General features: G+C 47.1%; 1 protein-coding gene across 2 annotated transcripts in view; it reads right to left on the bottom strand.

The window, feature by feature from the left end:
* Nucleotides 1-9,043: 9,043 nt before the first annotated feature.
* Nucleotides 9,044-18,828, bottom strand: part of KALRN (kalirin RhoGEF kinase) — a 612,746-nt gene continuing 602,961 nt past the window's right edge. The window contains exons 48-50 of one of the 2 annotated variants that reach the window (XM_029214081.1): nucleotides 18,124-18,377; nucleotides 14,435-14,558; nucleotides 9,044-10,266 (exon numbers count right to left, since the gene is read on the bottom strand). In XM_029214081.1, coding sequence (XP_029069914.1) covers nucleotides 9,949-10,266; nucleotides 14,435-14,558; nucleotides 18,124-18,377 — 696 coding nt within the window. In that variant the 3' untranslated portion in view covers nucleotides 9,044-9,948. Of the gene's footprint in view, nucleotides 10,267-14,434; nucleotides 14,559-17,284; nucleotides 18,378-18,828 lie in introns of those variants that run through there. The other variant, XM_029214080.1, reaches the window with a different exon arrangement.

Raw genomic sequence — 18,828 nt, 5'->3', positions numbered from 1 at the left:
AGGGACCTATCTGGTCACGTGGCTGGTTGGCAAAGGCCGTGCTGGAGCCCTCTGCACACTACAACGTCTGCTTTGTGACACCATGGATCTTACAGAAGGGAAGACCTTCCAGTCGATTGGCCATTACCCCTTCTTGAGAAGATGTCACCTTGGTTTTTCTCCTATCTTCTGTATTACCTGTAATCCTAGTCTGGGTCATAAAGCTGGGTGGGGTGAACAAGATCTGGGCTTCCCAGTAGGAGAGGCTGGGGCTTACCTCTTTTGCTTAATGTGATTTTACCTTCGTTTTTAAAAACTTACTATCATCACTTTCCTTCACTGTAACATGGTGATAAATAATACCTAGTACAAAGCGTTATCATGAAGATTAAATGAAATGTTGTATGTCACACAATGCTTGACAAATAACAAGTATTCAGTGACTATTTAAATAAATTATCTAAGTCTAATCACCTCCCTTCTGCTAAGAGGCCTATTGTTGCAGGGGCTTATCTCTAACAGTTTATCTTGCAAAATTCTTCTTTCCTTCATAATGAAGCTAGGAGGCTCATGTGTCTTGCAAATCGTCTGTTGGGGCAGTCACACTTATCTCCCCAATTTACCCAAGTCATAGGTGAGCTTGGCTTCTGTGTGGTTTTACCTGACACAGGCATCCATACGAGCCCTTTGGAAAAAGGTATTTCCTCCTCTGAGTTCCCCTCTGTAAACCGATTGCCTACATCTACCACCCAGGTTTTTCACGAAGCAGGCTGCAGAAAACTCTTGCAACGCCAAGTCCCGGGGCTGAGTGTCTCAAGACTCTGACCATCACGGTGCCCTATACTAGTCTCCAAAGGCCACTCACACCACTGCCCGGCCTGCTTTTAAATCAACGGTTTTCAATCCTTGACCCAGGTGGCTTTAAAAACACACAAAAAAACCCAGTGCCTGGGCCTCATGCCTAGAAATTCTGTTTTAATTGGTGTGAACTGGGGCTGGGACCAGCAGTTTTAAAAGCTGCCTCAGGTGAATCAACATGCAGCCTGTTGAGGAAAGCTGCTGAAAGTTCCCCTCCATCCAAGGGAACTGATCTCAGATAAACCAACTTTCTGCCCCTGAGTCTTTTCTGGGGGTGGGTGTGGAGGATGCATGGGGCATTTGGTAAAAGCGACTGCTTTTCCCACACCTTAGAAACCGCCTCTATGTGAAGAGGCCCTGGGCCATGGTAGGCAGAGAAGTGTAAAGAGTTGCTCTAGTTGAAAAATTAACTAAACTACCAGTACACATGGTGGGCAGTCCAGCCTCACTTGTAGGAGGTGCTAAGGAGGCCATAAATTGGTCCACCTGACTTTGGTGAGGTGGGAGAATGACACTGAACCAGTCATTTCACAGTCAAAGAAAAGGAAACTAGGAATATTTCCTAAACGTTAATAGTGGTTTTCTTGGGGTGATGAGATGAAGGGTGGCCGTCTACCCACCCATTCAAAAAACGTTGCTTCTTGAGGCTGGTGTAAGATTTTGTGGATACAGAGATGCTAAGCCATAGGCCGTGACCTCAGGATTTATAAAACATCTGCACATTGATTTCTTTTTTCTTTTTCTTCTTACCTGGGCTTTCCAAATATTCTGCAGTCAGTGTGTTTCACTTTTGTAATATTTTTTTTTTTAAGGAAAAAATGGTTCACTTAGAGCTATTAGACTATAAGTTCTTCAAAGACAGGAGCCATTTGTTATTCATCTTTGTACCTCAGGCCTCTAGCCCCCGGTCTGCCACGTAATGGGCATTTAATACATGTTGGTTGAATGAGTATTTGACCTATGTCCACATTTCAGTCCTCCAATGAATTTAGGACTCATTCATACACAGAATCTGGAAGTAGGGCCAAGAGATCTATAACATAATTACCCCTGGGTATAATACTATTTGAATAGAGTCTATTTTCAAACACAATGGCATGCAAACGTTTTGGAAAATGATTTAAAAAAACCAAAACAATAAAATCAATGGCCTCTGAGAGAGGAGGGTCTTAAGAGTGTGGGTTGCAGGAGGGACTGTAAACTCTCCAGCAGACAGAGTACATAGTATCCAGACCCTAAGCCGACATACTCCCTTGCCTTGAACAACATCCCCAAGCACCTGAGGCCTTGGTTTTACCTGTAAATTGGGGACAATAATGCCCACCTGGAAAGTTGTTTGACTGAAGGGCTCTATTTCATGAAGATTTACTGAGCTGACCCTTGGTTAGGTGGTGGTGGCCTGCTCTCACTGGGCCAATGGTCTAGTGGGAAAGATGGAATTAAATGGCTCACAGTGTCCAGGAGGGAGCCTGGCTGATGGCGATAGCCAGCCTCCAGCAAACACGGAGCACTGCCCTCTCTCTCGTCCTACCCCCACTCAATCATAAGGACTCCAGGGTAAAAAAGATTTGGGAATGCTGCCAGCTTCGTTCGATGGCCTGTATGTCCCATCTTGATGGGAATCCACAAGGGAGCAGGACATCGAGTCCATGCCGGGAGACACAGGGAGGAGAAAGATGACAAATGGAAGAGACAAATGGCAGTTTCGTACGTTATAAAAATTTAAGTGGGGTTTCATAAACCTGCACTGTGGCAGTACTTCTATAAACATCCCAAACGGCTGCTTAGAGAATTTCTTACCTTATTCCTCTTTCTTGTCACAACCCCAACCGTGTTAAGTATATTGTTAAACACAGGCACCGTTTAAAAAGAAAATCTCCCTAGCTTCCGTGTAGAACTTAGTGCGGACTTTGGAGAGAAAGGCTGCGATACGGCTTAACTGCAGCTTCTCTCTGGAGGCGGCTTGTGGAAGGCACCCGTCTTCATGCCGCTGCCTCTTGGCTGGCCTAGGTGCTGCTGACAATGGTAATACCATCACTGATTTGCTTAACCTTGCATGGCTGGCATAAACTACTCACAAACTCCTTCACTTGCCCCTCCAAAGCGCTGGGAAGAGGTGCCGAGCACCTGTTACCTATTCCCATTTCCAGAGGAGACAGGGAAGTAAGTGCAGCCTTACGGAGACAGTGATGGGGGACTGGCCCCCAGAGCTCTTCCCACCTCAGCGCTCAGTGCGGAGGCAAGGTCTGGGGAAAAGCATCGCGAGACTTTGTCATCGATGTCAAAGGCCTGCCTGCTGACCTTTAATCCCCATCCTTGCTCTACATCTCATCTCTACCCAGTCCTCCTCTGCAATCTCCTCCAGCAAGGACCAAGAGCCTGGAAAAAGTCCATACCAATGTTTTTCTAACTGTGACTCTGGATTCTGCCCATAGGAGATTCCTCCCTCGTTTTTTCTCTTTCTGTTTTGAAGCAAATCAGAGTATGGACTGGAGAAGAGTCATGCCAACCTTCTCACACAGTATCTTGTATTTGCCTGCAGCTCCCTATGGACTACAAGGCCCATGCAGGCAAGGGCCACGTTTCATTTCATTGTCATTGCCTCAGAGCCTAGCGTAATACCTAGCACATAAGTGCTCTGTTGATATTTGTTAAAGCAATGAAAATGTGAAATGGTGGGGTCCTAAGTTGGGGGAGGAGAGTTGAGAAAATGCCTTGCTGTGAACTTGGAGTGTTTTCCAGTTTCCATTAATCTGGAACTTGACTTGTTCTGGAATCTCATTGGTCAGTCAGGGTCTGAGATTTAGCCAACAGTGACCTTCCTCTCCTCTCTGCTCTTCCAGAGGCTGCTCCCTATGGCTCTGATCACGCGCTGCCATCTATCCACACATCTTCCCTGCATGTTAATTGCCCCACCAGACTTGTGAACCCTTCGAAGATAGTAACCTGTTCATGTACTGTTTTACGTACTGTTTGTTACGTTGCTTAACATAGCACCTTGCACATAGCAAAAGATCAAGTAAAATTTGTTAAATCAAGTTAACTGCGGCCACTCAATGAGTAGACTAGAATTTAGGTCTCCTGACCACCTTGTCTTACGATCACCGGTGGTGTGGGCAGGGACCTGAGGCGTCAGTCTGGGACCCGAAGGGTTAATCGTAAGATGCAGCTATTTCCTAAATGCTAACATTTGCCTTCCTTAGAAACAGTCTGGGGGCCATGTAAAGTGGTGGCTGGGCAGGAGGAGAGATCTGGGATCTAAAATGCAAGTGGCCGTGGCGGGAAGAAGACATTTACATCTCTCTGGGAGACCCAAGCGCAGGAGGAGAAGGAGGCCGGGTGGGAAAGAACTGCTGGGAAGCCTGGTTTCATTTGAACAGCAGAGGGCGGCAGGCGGTAGTGCGTACTCCTAGAACCACCACGACGCGGTCCATCAGCAACCCAATTTCTTCCTTCCGGAGAGAATTCCATCCGTCTTCTTGATTTTTCTTCAAAACGTCAGGGCAGTGAGGTAACAGGAGAGAATCACAGGCGAAATCAAACAGCAATGAATAACACGCTGAGCTCTGAGGAAATCTGGAGTCTATTTTTCTTGCCAGTCAGTGTCCAAGATTCTGACTTCAAGACCTGAGAGTGAGGGTGAAATCCCATCTGCCTAGAAAAGCAGGTGTCAGCTGACTCCAGAAGAAAAATACCTGTTTTTTTCTAAATCCCTCATCACCTGTCACAAAACACAGTTCAAAACTACATATCGAGGGCTTCCCTGGTGGCGCAGTGGTTGAGAGTCCACCTGCCGATGCAGGGGACGCGGGATCGTGCCCCGGTCCGGGAAGATCCCACATGCCGCGGAGCGGCTGGGCCCGTGAGCCATGGCCGCTGAGCCTGCGCGTCCGGGGCCTGTGCTCCGCAACGGGAGAGGGCCGCGGCAGTGAGAGGCCCGCGTACCGCACAAAAAACAAAACAAAAACAAAAAACAGAAACAAAAACTACATATCGAGAGCGCTGAGGGAATAAAAATGGTCAAACGAAACTCAAACCAAATGTCCTGAACTCAACTCAGAGCTACCTTGAATGAAACAACATTTCTGTCTTCTGCCTCTTCTTTCTATTCTCTTTATGCTTGTTTCATATGAATCTGTGTTCAGAGGAGGAAGGAGAGGGATTTTAGATGATGAGATTTGGCAATAAAATGAACAGATACCAGAAAAACACTTTCTAAAAATTGAGGTATGATTTCTGGTTTGGAGGTTTAACCCTTCATGTTTCCAATCTGGCCAAGCCAGACACGATTTTCTAATTTTTTAGAATACATTTCTCTAATAATTTAGAAAATATTCCTACCTCTGCTCATCTCTTAAGAGGACGTAAAATAAATTGCAGTAAAAAAAAAATACATAAATGCAACACAATCCTGAACAGCAATAGAATTCTCTCTTTGAACTAGTTCTGTACCTCCCAAGTATTTTCATTATCATTTAGCTCTAAGTATTTTTCTTCAACCATTTTTTTCTTTGACCCAATTGTAATAGCATTGTTTTCAAATTTACAAATGTTTGAGGTTTAAAAAAATTATCTTCTTGCTGATTTCTAACTTAATTGCATTGTGGTTGGAGAATTTGGTCTATACAATACTGATTCCTTGATTTTTGATGGGATTTGCTTTATCCGTAGTATGTGGTCAAATTTCATAAAAAGTTCCATGTGTTCCTGGGAGGAACGTATGAGCACTAATTGCTGCGTAGAGCTATGAATGTCCATGTGTGGAGCACATTGTTTCACAGGAACGTCTAGTCCAAACCCCTCTCCTATTTCTCCTCGGTGTTTTGCTTGAAGAACATTTATTGTGTTCTCAAAAATAAAAAAGGATAAAAATATGACTTCAATAGAATAATAAAAAAAAATCTATCGCCTGTCCCACAAAACAGTAGAGGGGAAAGGAACGGAAAGGCGGTTTACTGCCGTGCATGCATTGGTCTCCGGGGGCTGTCAGCCACAGAGAAGTCTGTCAGGACGGGACTGGGGTTGCAGGGTGGGATGGTGAAGCGGCGGTGTTATCACTTCCCTTCTATAAGTCACGTTTGCAACTTGGAAGCCAAGATCTTGACTTTGAATATTCAAAGTCTTTATAGATGAATGTTCTGAGGTCTCCTCCCTCAACGATTTGACCTTGACCATACCCCTATCCCCTAAGCTTCTTTTATTGAGTGAAACACCCTCCCAGAGTCTGTGGACCCATAAGAGGTTACAGTGTGTTCCGAGGCCACGGGAGAGTGGAAGGTTGATTTGTGGGAATTCCCACGCCCGACGCTCCTTCCCTGACATCCCCAGCTGCACTCAGCCGCTGTCATTTCTGCTTCCCCCACTGCTCCTCCTTTGCCTTTCATAGGCGCTCGTTCCTCCCCCCGTCCTGCCCGTCAGGATCAGGTATTTACCACGTTTCATTAGATCGATGGCAACAGCCCTCCAACAGGCCTGCCTGTCCCCACTGTTCTCAGTCAGGGGCCAGTGATCTTTCTGAAGTCCAGAATGAATCACCCTGACTCTGCCTGACAACCTTCCACTGCTCCTCGCTGGCCACTGGACTAAGTCCAGGCTTCCTAGCAAGTCCTCTGAGGCCTTCAGAGTCTGGTTTCAACTCACCTGCCAGGCTTTATCTCCCACCACTCTTCCCACATACCTAAACCCCGGCTACCCAGACCGTAGTCTCTTCTCAAAATGTGCCAGGCACTCTCATACCTCTGGGCCTTTGCTCAAGCCCTTTTCTGACCTTTCACCTTTTTCCAAGACTGTTTCCATCCTATCAGTCCCTCCAACCCATACCCTGCCATCGTGGGAAGCCAATGACCACACTCACAGGCATCCTGGGAGACAGGTGGTGAATACATAACCTTGGGGAAGTTACTAACCTCTCTGTGCTCTCTCACCTGTAAAACAAAAATAATGATAATAGTACCTACGTCAGGGTGCTGTTGGGAGGAAAGGACTCAGCACGGAGCCAGATATATAGGAAAGGCTGATAAACAGGAGCCACTGTTATTAGCCCAGGGCCTGAGTGGGTGTCTAAATATTCACTGAACGAGTACATGAATGGCTCCATGCCTCCATCAGAGCAAGTTTCGAAGTCTGCTGTATAATGCAGGCGTTTAATCAGAGCTGCCTCCCTCATGTGACGGCAGTATGCAGTGGGAGGGACCAGATCTTACATAATTCTTTGGCCCTCCATAGTACTCACTGTGATGCCTTGTGTCAACTGGGTTTTGTTATATTGCGTTGATTAGGAAAACACGTTGAGTGAGCCAGTAGGTGGACCTCGACAGCGCAGGGTGTGGGCAACGGAGGTGGTGACCTCTGCCCCGCTGATAGCTGGCTCTGAGAGAGACTTCTCCTGGGTCAGTGGCACCTTGTAATCTCATTGGTGTATGACCTCAATGAAATGGGCTAGGCCTGCAGACGAGGGTGAGGGTGTGTTGAGTGACTGTGCTGGTCTGAGAAACCAATTCAGACGTTTCCGGCCCTTGAAATTGGACCTCTTTCTTGGCTTTTATGTCTGGACTCCTGAGTCATTGGGAGAGGGGTGTGGTGAGGCCAAATAATTAGCCCAGCTGTCAAGGGATTAAAAAAGTTGTTCAGGAAGAAATTCTCCTCTAACAAGCAAATATGCAACAGAGGAGGGCCTGAACCTGACCCTCCCTAAGGAAAGTACCTGAGCCTCCCTTGGGGAGCAGACTTCCTATCACCTGCCACGTTTGGCATCTCAAAGCACCACAGTCAAGACCTGCCCTTTTTCCTGGTTGTATGACCATGACCTTTCTGAACCTGTTTCTTCTAGGAGGGTAAGAAAACCGCATCTTCACCAGGCGGTTGGAAGGAACAGAAAGCATGATAGACGTGACTAATGCTGTAGAAGATCTTGTAATTAACCTCCCGGGAGGGAGAAACGCCAGCTCCAGTCTGCTTAGTGCCCTTCTCCCAGTGGCAGAATATAAATCAATCTGCATGTGGAGTTAGAACAGAGCTAGGCAAAGCAGCGTCAGTCTCCGGGCCCAACCTTTCAGGTCTATTACAAAGAAAATATTTTGTAAAAATAAAACGAGAGGCGTGTGATGCTTCACTTTTTCTCCAAAGAGTTCTTTTCGTTAAAAAAATTCTTTTTATAAAATGCAGAAACAGGCACCGGTAGAAACACTGGTGATGCCAGGAGGTCAGTCACCCGACTTGGGGTGTAAAAGTTTCCTTCAATCTGTCTGGCCAGGTTAGTTATTTTGAAGCTCCGAATCTGGGGCAAGGCACCAAGGCAGCTGAGGTGGGAGCAGCAGCCTAGCTCTTTGAAGACGTGGAAGCTGGGCCTGGGGAATTGTGGATTTGGGGAGGGAAAGAAAAGTTCAGCTCTGGCCGCTCAAGCCCTTCCCAGAGCCGGAAGTGGACACTCCAGCTGGGTCTCGGGAGGAAATGTACACAGGCCATTCCCGCCACACCCCCTGCAAAGCAAGTTTCAGGGGCAAAGCACAGAATCTTCTACTTTCTCTCCTGTTGGGGTCTCACTGTTGTCAGAGTCAGACATTCAGGAGAGCAAAGTCTTTGGATATCACACCTTAGATCTGCACAAGGCTCAAAGGGCTTATGTCCCTTACATAAACACCCGTGCCCTCGGAGCTGTGCGACCTCCCACAGAGAACCCCGAGGCTCAGAAAGGCTGACTGGCCCGAGGTCTCATAGCTGACAGGGCCCAGACTGCAGTCCAGGTTTTCTGGCCCCCGTTCCAGTGTTCTTTCCATGTGATACTGCCTTTGTGTGACTTTCATCTAAGTCCTACTTCAGCCTTGGAGGGCTGGGATGGGCAGAAAAGATATTCCTCTTTGTTGAGCTGGAAAGTTAAATAACAAATTCACAGAGGAAAATTGGCCCTGGAAGGCACGTCTTCTTGTCTGCCAGAATCTGTGTTTTAGATTAAAACCTACCTGGACTTGGAGGTGGGAGGGGCTCCAAGAGAGGAGCAGCATGGTGTTGGGTGGGGGAACGAGGGCCAGGGAAAACCAGAAACTGCCTTCAGGGCACCTGCTCACTTTTGAACAGGAAGTTACAACTTCCTCTGCCTCAGTTTCCTCTTCTCAAGGTCTTGGAAGGGGCTGGAGGGATGGAGAGTAAAGGGGAGTTTCAGTTTGGGGTGATGAAACAGCTCTGGAATGAATAATGGTGACGGCTGCACGGCACTGTGAAAGTATTTAATGCCACTTAAAAAAAGTAAAAATGGTGAATTTTATGTCGTGTATATTTTACCACCATAAAGAGTAAATAAATGAAGGGGATAGGGTTAACTAAAGTTTTCCGAGTTTCCATCAACTCTGAGAGTCTATGAGTCTTACCCTAATTGGAAATTTCCTTCCAAATTAGCTTCACCTTTCCAAGTGCCTTCTCTCCCACAGGATCCCAAGCCGGTTCTTACACAGCAAGCACCCCGACCTCCACCCGGAGCTAAATACCTGGGGGCTGGCATCATGACCGCACGCAGCCTGTGCCGTGGGCGGGGCTGGCCCTGCGTCAAATGGCTGGGGCAGAGATGCAGTCTTTTTGGAATCATGACAACCTCTTACTCTGATGGATTGACCATCTCTGCTAAAAGTGGTATTGGGCATTAACAAAACAATTAAGATGCATTTAATTAATTGGACTTGACATAAAAGCTGGGCTGAAGACCGAGGCCCAGGACTGGGAGGTTGGGTCAGGCCTTCCTACTCCTGTGCCTGCTGCGGACAAGTGGCAGTGCTGGGGTTGGAGGGTAGATGCCCAAACCCAAGCATCGACAGTCTTCAGACCATGTTTCAGACGTGGCACGGATGTGGAAACCTTCCTAGCCAGGGTCCTGGGAGAAATCCAGTACAGCTCAGAAGAAATCCATGCTTCTCAGAGATGGGTGTCAGCTAAGAGGGGGGCTTCTGAGCCTTGAGCCTCCAGCCCTGGCTCCAGCCTGGGCAGGGCAGGATGAGAAGCTGGCAGGTGGGCATATGGCATCCAGCCCACCATCACGCCTGCCTACCTTGTCAATAAAAGGCAATCAGCGGTCTAAGCTCTACTGGAAAAAATGAATTAATATTCACTCGTTCCCAAGAAAGACTAATGTTTCATTTCCAGCCTGATTTGACTCTTCTTCCATGCAGAGACATTTCTCTCATATAGAATATCCCCCTCCACTGCCACCCCCAAAGTGTGATCAGTGCAGGGTAAACAAGAAGGCTGAACTGTGCACAGATCCGTGTCATTTTTAGAACAGTCCCCTCTGAGGTGTGCCCACGGATCAGCAGGAGGGAAGGGGGTTGTGGCCACGAGGGGATCGCAGAGACCCAGAGCCAGTCCTGCAGTAGCTGGTGGTGTGGCTTGTGGTGCTGGGAGTGGGAGGTGGGTCTGTACTTGAGAACATTCACGAGCATGTCTCTACAGGGGAAGAAAAAGGATGTACACATTAGAGCAGAATTGCCTCCCTTTATATAACTGGGTATTCTCAGAAAGCTTTGTAAATCAGATTCCTAGGATTCAAGGTGCTTTATTTTCCTCTTAATTAGCTTTCAAGGATGTGCCTATATATCTCCCTAAAACAGTATGTTGGGACATATGCCGGCCCTGAGGGGAGCAAGCAGCTGGTGTGTAAGCAAAGACCCCAGGAAACTGCTCCTTAAAGGAGCCCTTCAACCCACCAACTGAGAGTCAGAATGCTTTGGAAGTGATCTTCATGCAGAGGCAGGAGATAAGAGCCTACACATGGCTAGGCTTGGAATCAACGTGCTGGCGTCAGGTCAAGGGTGGGCAGTCAGCAGGGCAGGACTTAGCATTCGGAGATCTAACATTGAGCAGTGCACAGGGTATGTGGCAGGGGTGTCAGCTGGGGGACCAGGCCCAGGGGATCTTAGCACAGGCCACAGGAGTTGCAGTTCAGCTCAGCAGGGCACAGGGACATGCTCCCAATGAGACAACACCTATTGCAGTCATCAAGTTCAAAAGACAAGAGTGAGGTTGGGGGCCAAGCTAGGACTGGTAATGATGCCCAAAGCTATCAGTTTAACAGCAAGGTCCTTTATGAGGTGGCCAGCCCACCTATTTCTCAAACCGGGTCTCTAAAGTTTAGCTCTTTTTAGTAGGCGCCCCTGGCCATTTTCTTCTACAATGGACGTTGTAATGAAGAGCTACCTACTAACCCCTTGAGAAAATTCTCAGTTCATATTGAATAGGCTGACTTTCTATATCTTATTTGTTATCTGTGTCTGAAAATACTAGCAGTGCCAAGATGCCTGCTTCCCCTCAGCACCTGCTTATGTGCTCAGAGTTAATTTCAACGTGGCAACACAGTTCAGAAGAGCTTGCTGATCCCTACAAGGATCCATATGGAATACACAAGGGCTGCAGGCACACCTACTACAGAAACCTTGGGTTAACCAGAATATTTGCAGCTTCCAACCACATGCCCCCTCAAGAGTTCCAGTTCTGCCTCAACTTACTATATTTGAAAACTTTTCAGACATGCATCGACACAGTTTTCGGCTTTCTTCTGTTCCGCACTGACATCCTAACACCTTTCCTTATGCACCAACAGCACCTCCCTGGGACCCATCTCACACAGCTCATGCAAAGGGCTGCAAGCCCTGGCTGAATAAGAACCCTAGAAACGTGTGCAATTCACAAAGCAGGGCTAAGACATGTGCGCATGCAAGCTTTTGCTTATCTAAATGTTGAATGGAGCATCGGAGTACATCAGTTAACCTTCTCAGTGTATGTTGCTCATCTGGTCCCACATCTCCCTGTGCCCAATTCTTCCTTTAAAGAGCAGAGTGGGAAAGTCATTCTTCTCCCCCTAGTCCACCAGAGATGAAAAACGTCCCAAATTGCCTTGTGGAACATAGATACCTGGCTTTCCCTCTCCCTCCATGTATTTGCAGATGACATTTTCACTACATGCCAGCAATACTGAGGTCTGGAGATACAGGTGCCATGAGGCATTTACAGGCCGACAGATGTGGGCTTCCCAGGAGCTGGTGCCTATCCTACGAAATGCAAGGAAAGCAGAGCCAGAAGTTTCCCCCGCCTTCCCCATTCTCTAAGATATATTTAGGCTATGAGCACCATATCCACCTCCTCCCACAGGGGAGCCCTGCACTGGCCCACACCTGCCAGATTTCGCTCCATGGCAACACCCACAGCCATAGGGGACTATTTTATCCTGGCAGAACTCCCACCTTCACCCACTGGTCTCTGGCCTGATTCAACTCAACTGGTGCCTTCCACCACTGACTTACGCCTCCTGGAGCCACATGGTCTTCCCTGGGTTTTGTGGTGGTTGTCATAATATGGTGGTGGCTTTCTTTGGGATTAGGTCAAATTAGAATAAGAATAATAAAGGTCCATCTAGTTAAGTGAAAAGCGTAGGGCTATAAAAAGGAAAAGGTTTTAAGAAAATATTCTGTATTTTGTGCACAGAAGAAATCTCTAAACTCTTATCCATTATTGGGGATGTGGGTACAGATTTGGAGAAAAGCATTTCAGTTTACTCTGAAGGGCAAAATGGCAGGGAAAGCCAAGTTTGCTCCAATTCTCTAGGTGTTGTAAATTTATGATGCTTGTCACTCAGTGGCAAGCCATGTGAGAGTCCTATTTCTATTACCCCAAAGGGTTCCTGGCCTAGGAGGACCTGGAAGTTGACTGGAGGTTCTTGTTGGTGGAGGTACTGGTTTCACTTCCACATCTTTGTAACCCTGGAGTATGAGAAAGGCCCCCGGGCAAGATTTCAGCCTTCTTGTCTCTAGAGAGGCCTCTGCTAGGCCTACAGGAGGGAGGTGATCCCCAGGGCTCTTTTCCTCCGTGGCAGGAGCAGCCACTGCCCAGGAGCCCTGGGGGCTGGAGAAGGGGGGGTTCTGGAGTTGCTGCGGTCACTCCTCATTTGCTATTGGCTAGGGGCCAGGTCATCCCCACAAACCATACCTACTCCATGATTTTACTGGAGCCTTCAGGGAGGAGTAAGTCCCAGAAGAAAGAGAACATACAGGGGAAAGAAAAAAAAGAGGGGAAAGGGAGGAAGGAGAAACTAAAACAAATGAGTTCTTATCTTTAGCTGGGAACCAACCACTCTTCATAATGCTATTTTCCATGAAAAAAATGTTTTCTAAGTTTCCAGTTACGAAGTTGGCTATTTTCTACACAAAGCCAAATCTGCCAAAGAAGAAAACACTAAGCAAGCATTCAAGAGAACCAGAAGTTTAAAAAAATGCACCTGGGTAAAGTTACCTATCAGAATCAAACTGAATTAAGTTTTGTTTTGTTTTCTGTAAGTTGGATGGGACACCGAGAGATGCCCATGTATCCTGGACTGGCTGTTCACTTTTAGCAAGGCCACTGTTACAGAACACATCAACAAAAGACAGTCATTGCAGGAAAGAGGACAACAGCTGCTTCTACCTCCATGCTAGTATTAGGGTCAAGGTCATCACACTCTGACTCCTCGGAACTGTTCGTCTCCTTGATGGGCAGCATGAGGAAGGGGGAAGAAAGAGAACACAGTTAGAACACAGGCAGCTTTGGCTAGAGGGTGGGGAGAACTTGAAAGAAGCATGGACCATGGGAAATCGGGCAGAGAAAAACCAGGTGCTGCTAAGGTGGGGTGCGGATCACCTAGGGCGGCAGCATGCTCTTTTCAGGGAGAGGAGGTTGGGATCGTGTAAGCCGCTCATCTCACGGGAAATAGCGATGGAAGCAACCAAATGAAGCATGAGTGCTGTCGAATTTAAACTATTGTCTCCTGTGAGGCCGGACTTCCCAGATGAGGGTGAGGGAGGGAGTACAATTTCTTTTCCCCAAGAAGGACATTAGAATGGGTTTGGATTGTTCTTATTTTGCTCAGGAAGACTCGGGTAGATAATCACACAGTATAACAATATTCAACAACAGCGGTTTAATTTCCATTGTCCAGAGCCATGTCTTTTCTGAGCGCCCAATGTAAAGAAAATAGATCACATCGTTTCAGGGTGGGGGACAGGGGTCTGTCAAAGCTTAGACTCAGCGAGTTCACTATAACAATTGGATTGTTACAAAGCAATAACTTGGGCTTCATCAGTGTGCCTCCCTTCTCTGCCCATGCATAGGCCTGAAGGTGATGGCATCTGAATTCTGGGGAAAAGAAATGAAACTTCACCAAGGACACAGTAGCCCTTAAGTTCCAAACCTCAGACTTCAAAGGGTTGGAGGTTTGGAAAGCATCTCTAATCTCTTTACCCTGCATGTATTTTCAAACCTAGGATACTGAATGGGTGGCTTTGAGTACTTTAATATGAGTCAAGCATCTTGCATTTCTAAGAGAATAAATAATACTGCAGATAATTTTGCTATAAAACTTCTGTAAGTATAAGGAGGAAGGTATAAAAGAAAAAAAAAGAGATACTTACTTATTTGAATCGAAGTTGCCAGGAGAAATAAAAAATAAAAAATAAATTGATCTCGCATGCAAAATTCTACTAAACTACTTCCCCTCTGGTCCCCATCCACCCAAGTTGCCTCGTGAGAATGCTGCAGGGTGGGAGTAGATGAGAGGTCGGACACAGCTCCGGAACACCTTACTCACTTTAACAGAGACTTTGTTGCCCAGAATATCCTTGGGTTTACGAGGCCCTGTGGCTTCATTTTTACCCGTGTTCTCCACTTCCGCCCGCTTTCTCATGCGTAGAGTATGCCATGAACATGACTTCCTGTTGTACCAAAAAATGCACCAATCAAAATGGCAGGTCAGGGCAGAGTGAAGCGGTGGGTGGGCTTGCCACCCTTGGGTGAGTCAGTAGGTGAGGCTCTCCAGTCAAGCCCCTGCTTCAGAGGCCCCAAACCTGCACACCAGCTCCTGTGGTGGCTGGCAGCAGATCTCACCTCCAACAGGAAATGAGTGAGGATGAACTGTGACCCCTCCCAATAGATGTACAAGGTTGGTTGTAGCATTTGAGGCAAGTCTGGGTACTAAGTGGTTAAACTCTACCGAGGGAAGTTTTCATATACTGATGAGGCCTTATAGGACTCAGGAATTCCCTTCCTGAAGGGTATGATGGACGGGAGAAGACTGTGGGGAGGGGGCAATAAAATAGGAAAGATAAGGGAAGTACATTCTATAGTGTATAAGCTATTGGTACTTTCCCAGGATCAGATATAAAGACCCAAAAGGATGCTTTGGAGGTTTTCATCTCATTATTTGTATTTAGGCTGTGGCCACTCCCAAACACCGTAGTACAGATGGGAGGTTCTAGGGCATTTGACTTTATAAAACTCGTGGGCACCACTCATTTATCTGGAAGACTTAGGATGAAGGGTTTCTTGGTCTATGTTCTCCACATCACTCAGTGTTTGTGAACACAAGGCTCTGTCTGACAACCACTAAGAGCTCCTAGAGTTTTCCTGTTGGGAGAAGACCCAACGCGTGCTCTCAGGGAGGTGAGGGTGGCAACGTCCCTTCACACTATCTTAACTTCTTCCTTCTCACAAGAGGGCTGGGAGCTATTTCTTCACAGACCTGAAAGAGAGGCCCAGAGCAGAGCTCTTGAGTTCCACATATGTTAGGACTCAAAGACACCAAAAGCCAAGTCTCAGACAGCATCAGGGACCCTGGGCAGGCAGCAGCAGTTTCAGGTGTGGCCACAGAGTTTGGATGAAGTTCTGTCAGGTCTGGAGTAAGTGAGGCTGGCTTCCCTTCAGTGTCTCCTTATCAAATTTAGGCCTACGCAGACAGGGCTCAATGAAAAGAGCATCATTAAGGGAGAGAGGGGAGAGAGAGAGAGGCCTATGAGATTTAGGAGGAAGGGAGATGCTCCAAAATGCATAGCAACTCCTCCACAAAACTCCATAAATGTCACAGATTTTAGGATGACCTGGGGAAAGTGTTCTCAAGATATGTATCACTAGCACGGAGGTTTAGCAATCAACTTTCTGAGTAGGAAAGAGCGGTAATAGTCATGTCCTCAAATTTTTTTTGGAAAGCGGCTCCTTCAAATGGCAGAAAAGAATCTCTTGGCCAGACCTTCTCTTGTGCCTCCTAAAGAGGCAGGCTCCCTGGGATTCCCTGCATATCAGCTCTCACTCCAACTGTTGTTTCTGAGTGAGAACGGTCACCGAAATGAACCTCGGATAATATCACTCTTAACTGCAGACTTTCGTCCCTTATCTTTACCCCCAAAGCCATGTCCCTGGCTCATTCTGAGAACATCTTGAGTCAGGGAGGTCCCTGCTGAAAAGACTCCTAGGGCAGCTGGCACAGCGCGTGTGCGCGTGAGCATGGGGCTGCATTCCTATGTTTATCACAACCCTCTGGGTCATTCAGTATGATTGGTGAGAAACTAGAAATGCTACAAGTAACACTGAGAAGGAGACTCAGAGTAGTACAAGTGGCAGGACACGTTCAATTTCGTATTCTTCCCAGAAGAACGCGTCATCATGGTTTGGGGAGCTTCCATCTCTTGGCCACAAGCCTGGGGACTGATGTGGAAACAGGGTTTCAGTGACATTTATCCCATAGGCATCACAACCAACTCTGACCCTAGTGGTCATAGCAGCCCTGGGGAGGGTACGGTGAGTGTCCTTCACTGATAAATAGTGAGAACCACTTTTAGTCCATTGCTCTGCTCCACTCCCACCAACCCTTGTGCAAGAGCCACACTGACAAGGAACCGAATGACCAATTGGTATTTGAACCTGCTCTCTTTTGCCCAGCCTGACACCCTTCCTACCAGTCCTCCCATGGAAGGTATGAAAAAGTGACCAAAAGATGCAAGGGAGAAGAGCTGAGTGCCTGGATAATTAGATCACAACTCATTACGAGTTAGCTAGCTCTGTAAGCCATCAATTAATAAGAACCTCAATGCTTTGAGGGCCTTTATATCTAAGGCTTCATAAAAGGTACTGAAACCAAGTGTCTTTAGGATAAAATGAATCAGGCCTGTTGCCATTTAGGGGCCACCGCTGATTTCCAGCTGGGCCTGCGGTTACCAAAGAGGCCAGGGTGGGGTCAGCAGTCTCTGTCGCTGAGCTACAGAAAGCTCCAAGGAGGCGCAGCTCTGTTGCTGCTGCTGCTTAGATGTCTCACGGGAGCTCCTCCACCCGGCCGCCGGTGACCACAGAGCGTGGAGAGCAGTGGAGGCCGCAAGCCAGCCCACCGCCTTCTACACTAGCCACCGGTTTACGTCAGCACCTCAAGGTCGCCCAGTTGGACAGCATCCGATCTGCATCATCCCTCACCTCAGAGGTTAGAGAGAACACACATGGGCTGCTTAGAAGGGAAGGCTAGGCTTGGACCTCTGGCCACAAAGGCACTTCTTGTGTAGGAAAGAACTGCCAATGCATTCAACCAACTCTTAAAGAAAAATGAAGAAGAATCGCTTGTACATGTAGAAGTCCCAGAATAGTGCACTGAGGAAAAAGGGTCAACTAGTCTTTAACCTCATTAAAACATGCTCGCGGTGAAAATTTATTTTACATATTTAAAATAGTACATTTAAAATTATTAGTTACATTACAGGTACAATGATGAACATTGTGACTCTCCATTATATTGCACAGCCTGACCTCATCCATATGGGTTTCTTTAAATAGTGCAAAATACTTTATACAGGAATGTGTTTGGAAGGGTCTTCGCAACCAAAATAAGGAAAAGAAATATCTTACAAATGACCATGAACATATATTAAAGTGACAGGGGAGGGGGAAAGTCAAAAAAAAAAAAAAAGTTACAATCTGTACAGAGGAATTGCCATAGACAACCAAAAAGTTCCCTCTCTCCTGGGAGAAGCAGCAGGCCTCTGACCTATACAGGTCTGGCATTTGTGCTAAGGTAATTTTTTGGTGTCAATCAAAAAAATATATATATATATCAGTAACTTAATACAATATAAATAGAAGTCCAGTCCAGTGAATCCTGTGGTGGGTCAAATGAAGCAACAGGAGGCATGCCTTTTGTCACCTAGGGTTTCAGTAGGGTTCTTTTCTTAACAAGGGGGGGAGAAAAGAAAAAAAAACCAAACAGAAAATTACAAATGAAAAGGAAAGAAACACCATCACTGTTACCACCACCACCGAAAAAAAAAAAAAAAAAATCGGAACTCTCCAGCCCAGTTGCCCCCTGCTGCGTGTGGTTCCAGCACTCAAACCTTGGTTCTGGTGGCACTGTCGAGAATAAGCAGCAGTAATTCCCTACCGTGTGTTTGCATTTTTGTGTTCTTTGTTTTGAATTTTTTTTTAATCCACATACTCCTCTCCCGGGGAAGCCAACGAGGCACTTACTTGATGCTCCCGTCACTATTTTCTGTGGCTGCCGTGGCTTTGGTGAGGGGTGCCAGGATGTTGCCTGGGACCCAGCCCTCGGCGGCGGGGGAGTGGTCGCTGGCGGGCTGGTACACCAGGCACATGTTCTGCTGGTTGATGGCAAGGACCTGGACCACCTCACCTTGGCTCACACAGATTTCGTTCTCCTTCAGTGCATAGTAATCTTTGATCACGGCCATGGATGAGACCCCATTGCAGCCTCCCAGGTCGCTCTGCCAGGAGACAAGGGCGAGAGGGACACAGACACAGGAAGGCTGGTTCACATGGGCTTGCTCTGCATCCTAATGTGTGGTTGAAAGTCAGCCCTCCCGCTAGCAGGGTAAATGGCAGGCAGAAGATTATCTTGAGAAATGGAATTATATTCATAAACGGGCTCTGAAAATGTATTTTATTTATAATGAAAAATTTATAATGAAAATGTCTCATTAATATTATAAGTGAGGGTGAAAAGGTGGAGATACTGCCCAGCCTTAGGTAAAGGTAAAAACACGCCTTCCACCTGGGAGTCCCTCCTTAGCATGCATCTTCTCACTAGCATCCTCCAGCTGGAAGGAAGAGTGTGGCACAGACACAGGGATACGTAAGCACCTGGGCAGAGTGAGGTCAGGGCAAAGGTCAGGTCAGTGGTCACCATCCCCCAAAGAAAAGAACACAGGCTCTTTG

This window comes from Monodon monoceros, unplaced genomic scaffold, assembly GCF_005190385.1.
Source record: "Monodon monoceros isolate NGI ecotype Baffin Bay Population unplaced genomic scaffold, NGI_Narwhal_1 Super_Scaffold_11, whole genome shotgun sequence".
In the NCBI taxonomy this organism is placed as follows: Eukaryota; Metazoa; Chordata; class Mammalia; order Artiodactyla; family Monodontidae; genus Monodon; species Monodon monoceros.
The sequence above is the reverse complement of the archived record's forward strand: the minus strand, read 5'-3'. Positions and strand labels throughout refer to the sequence as shown.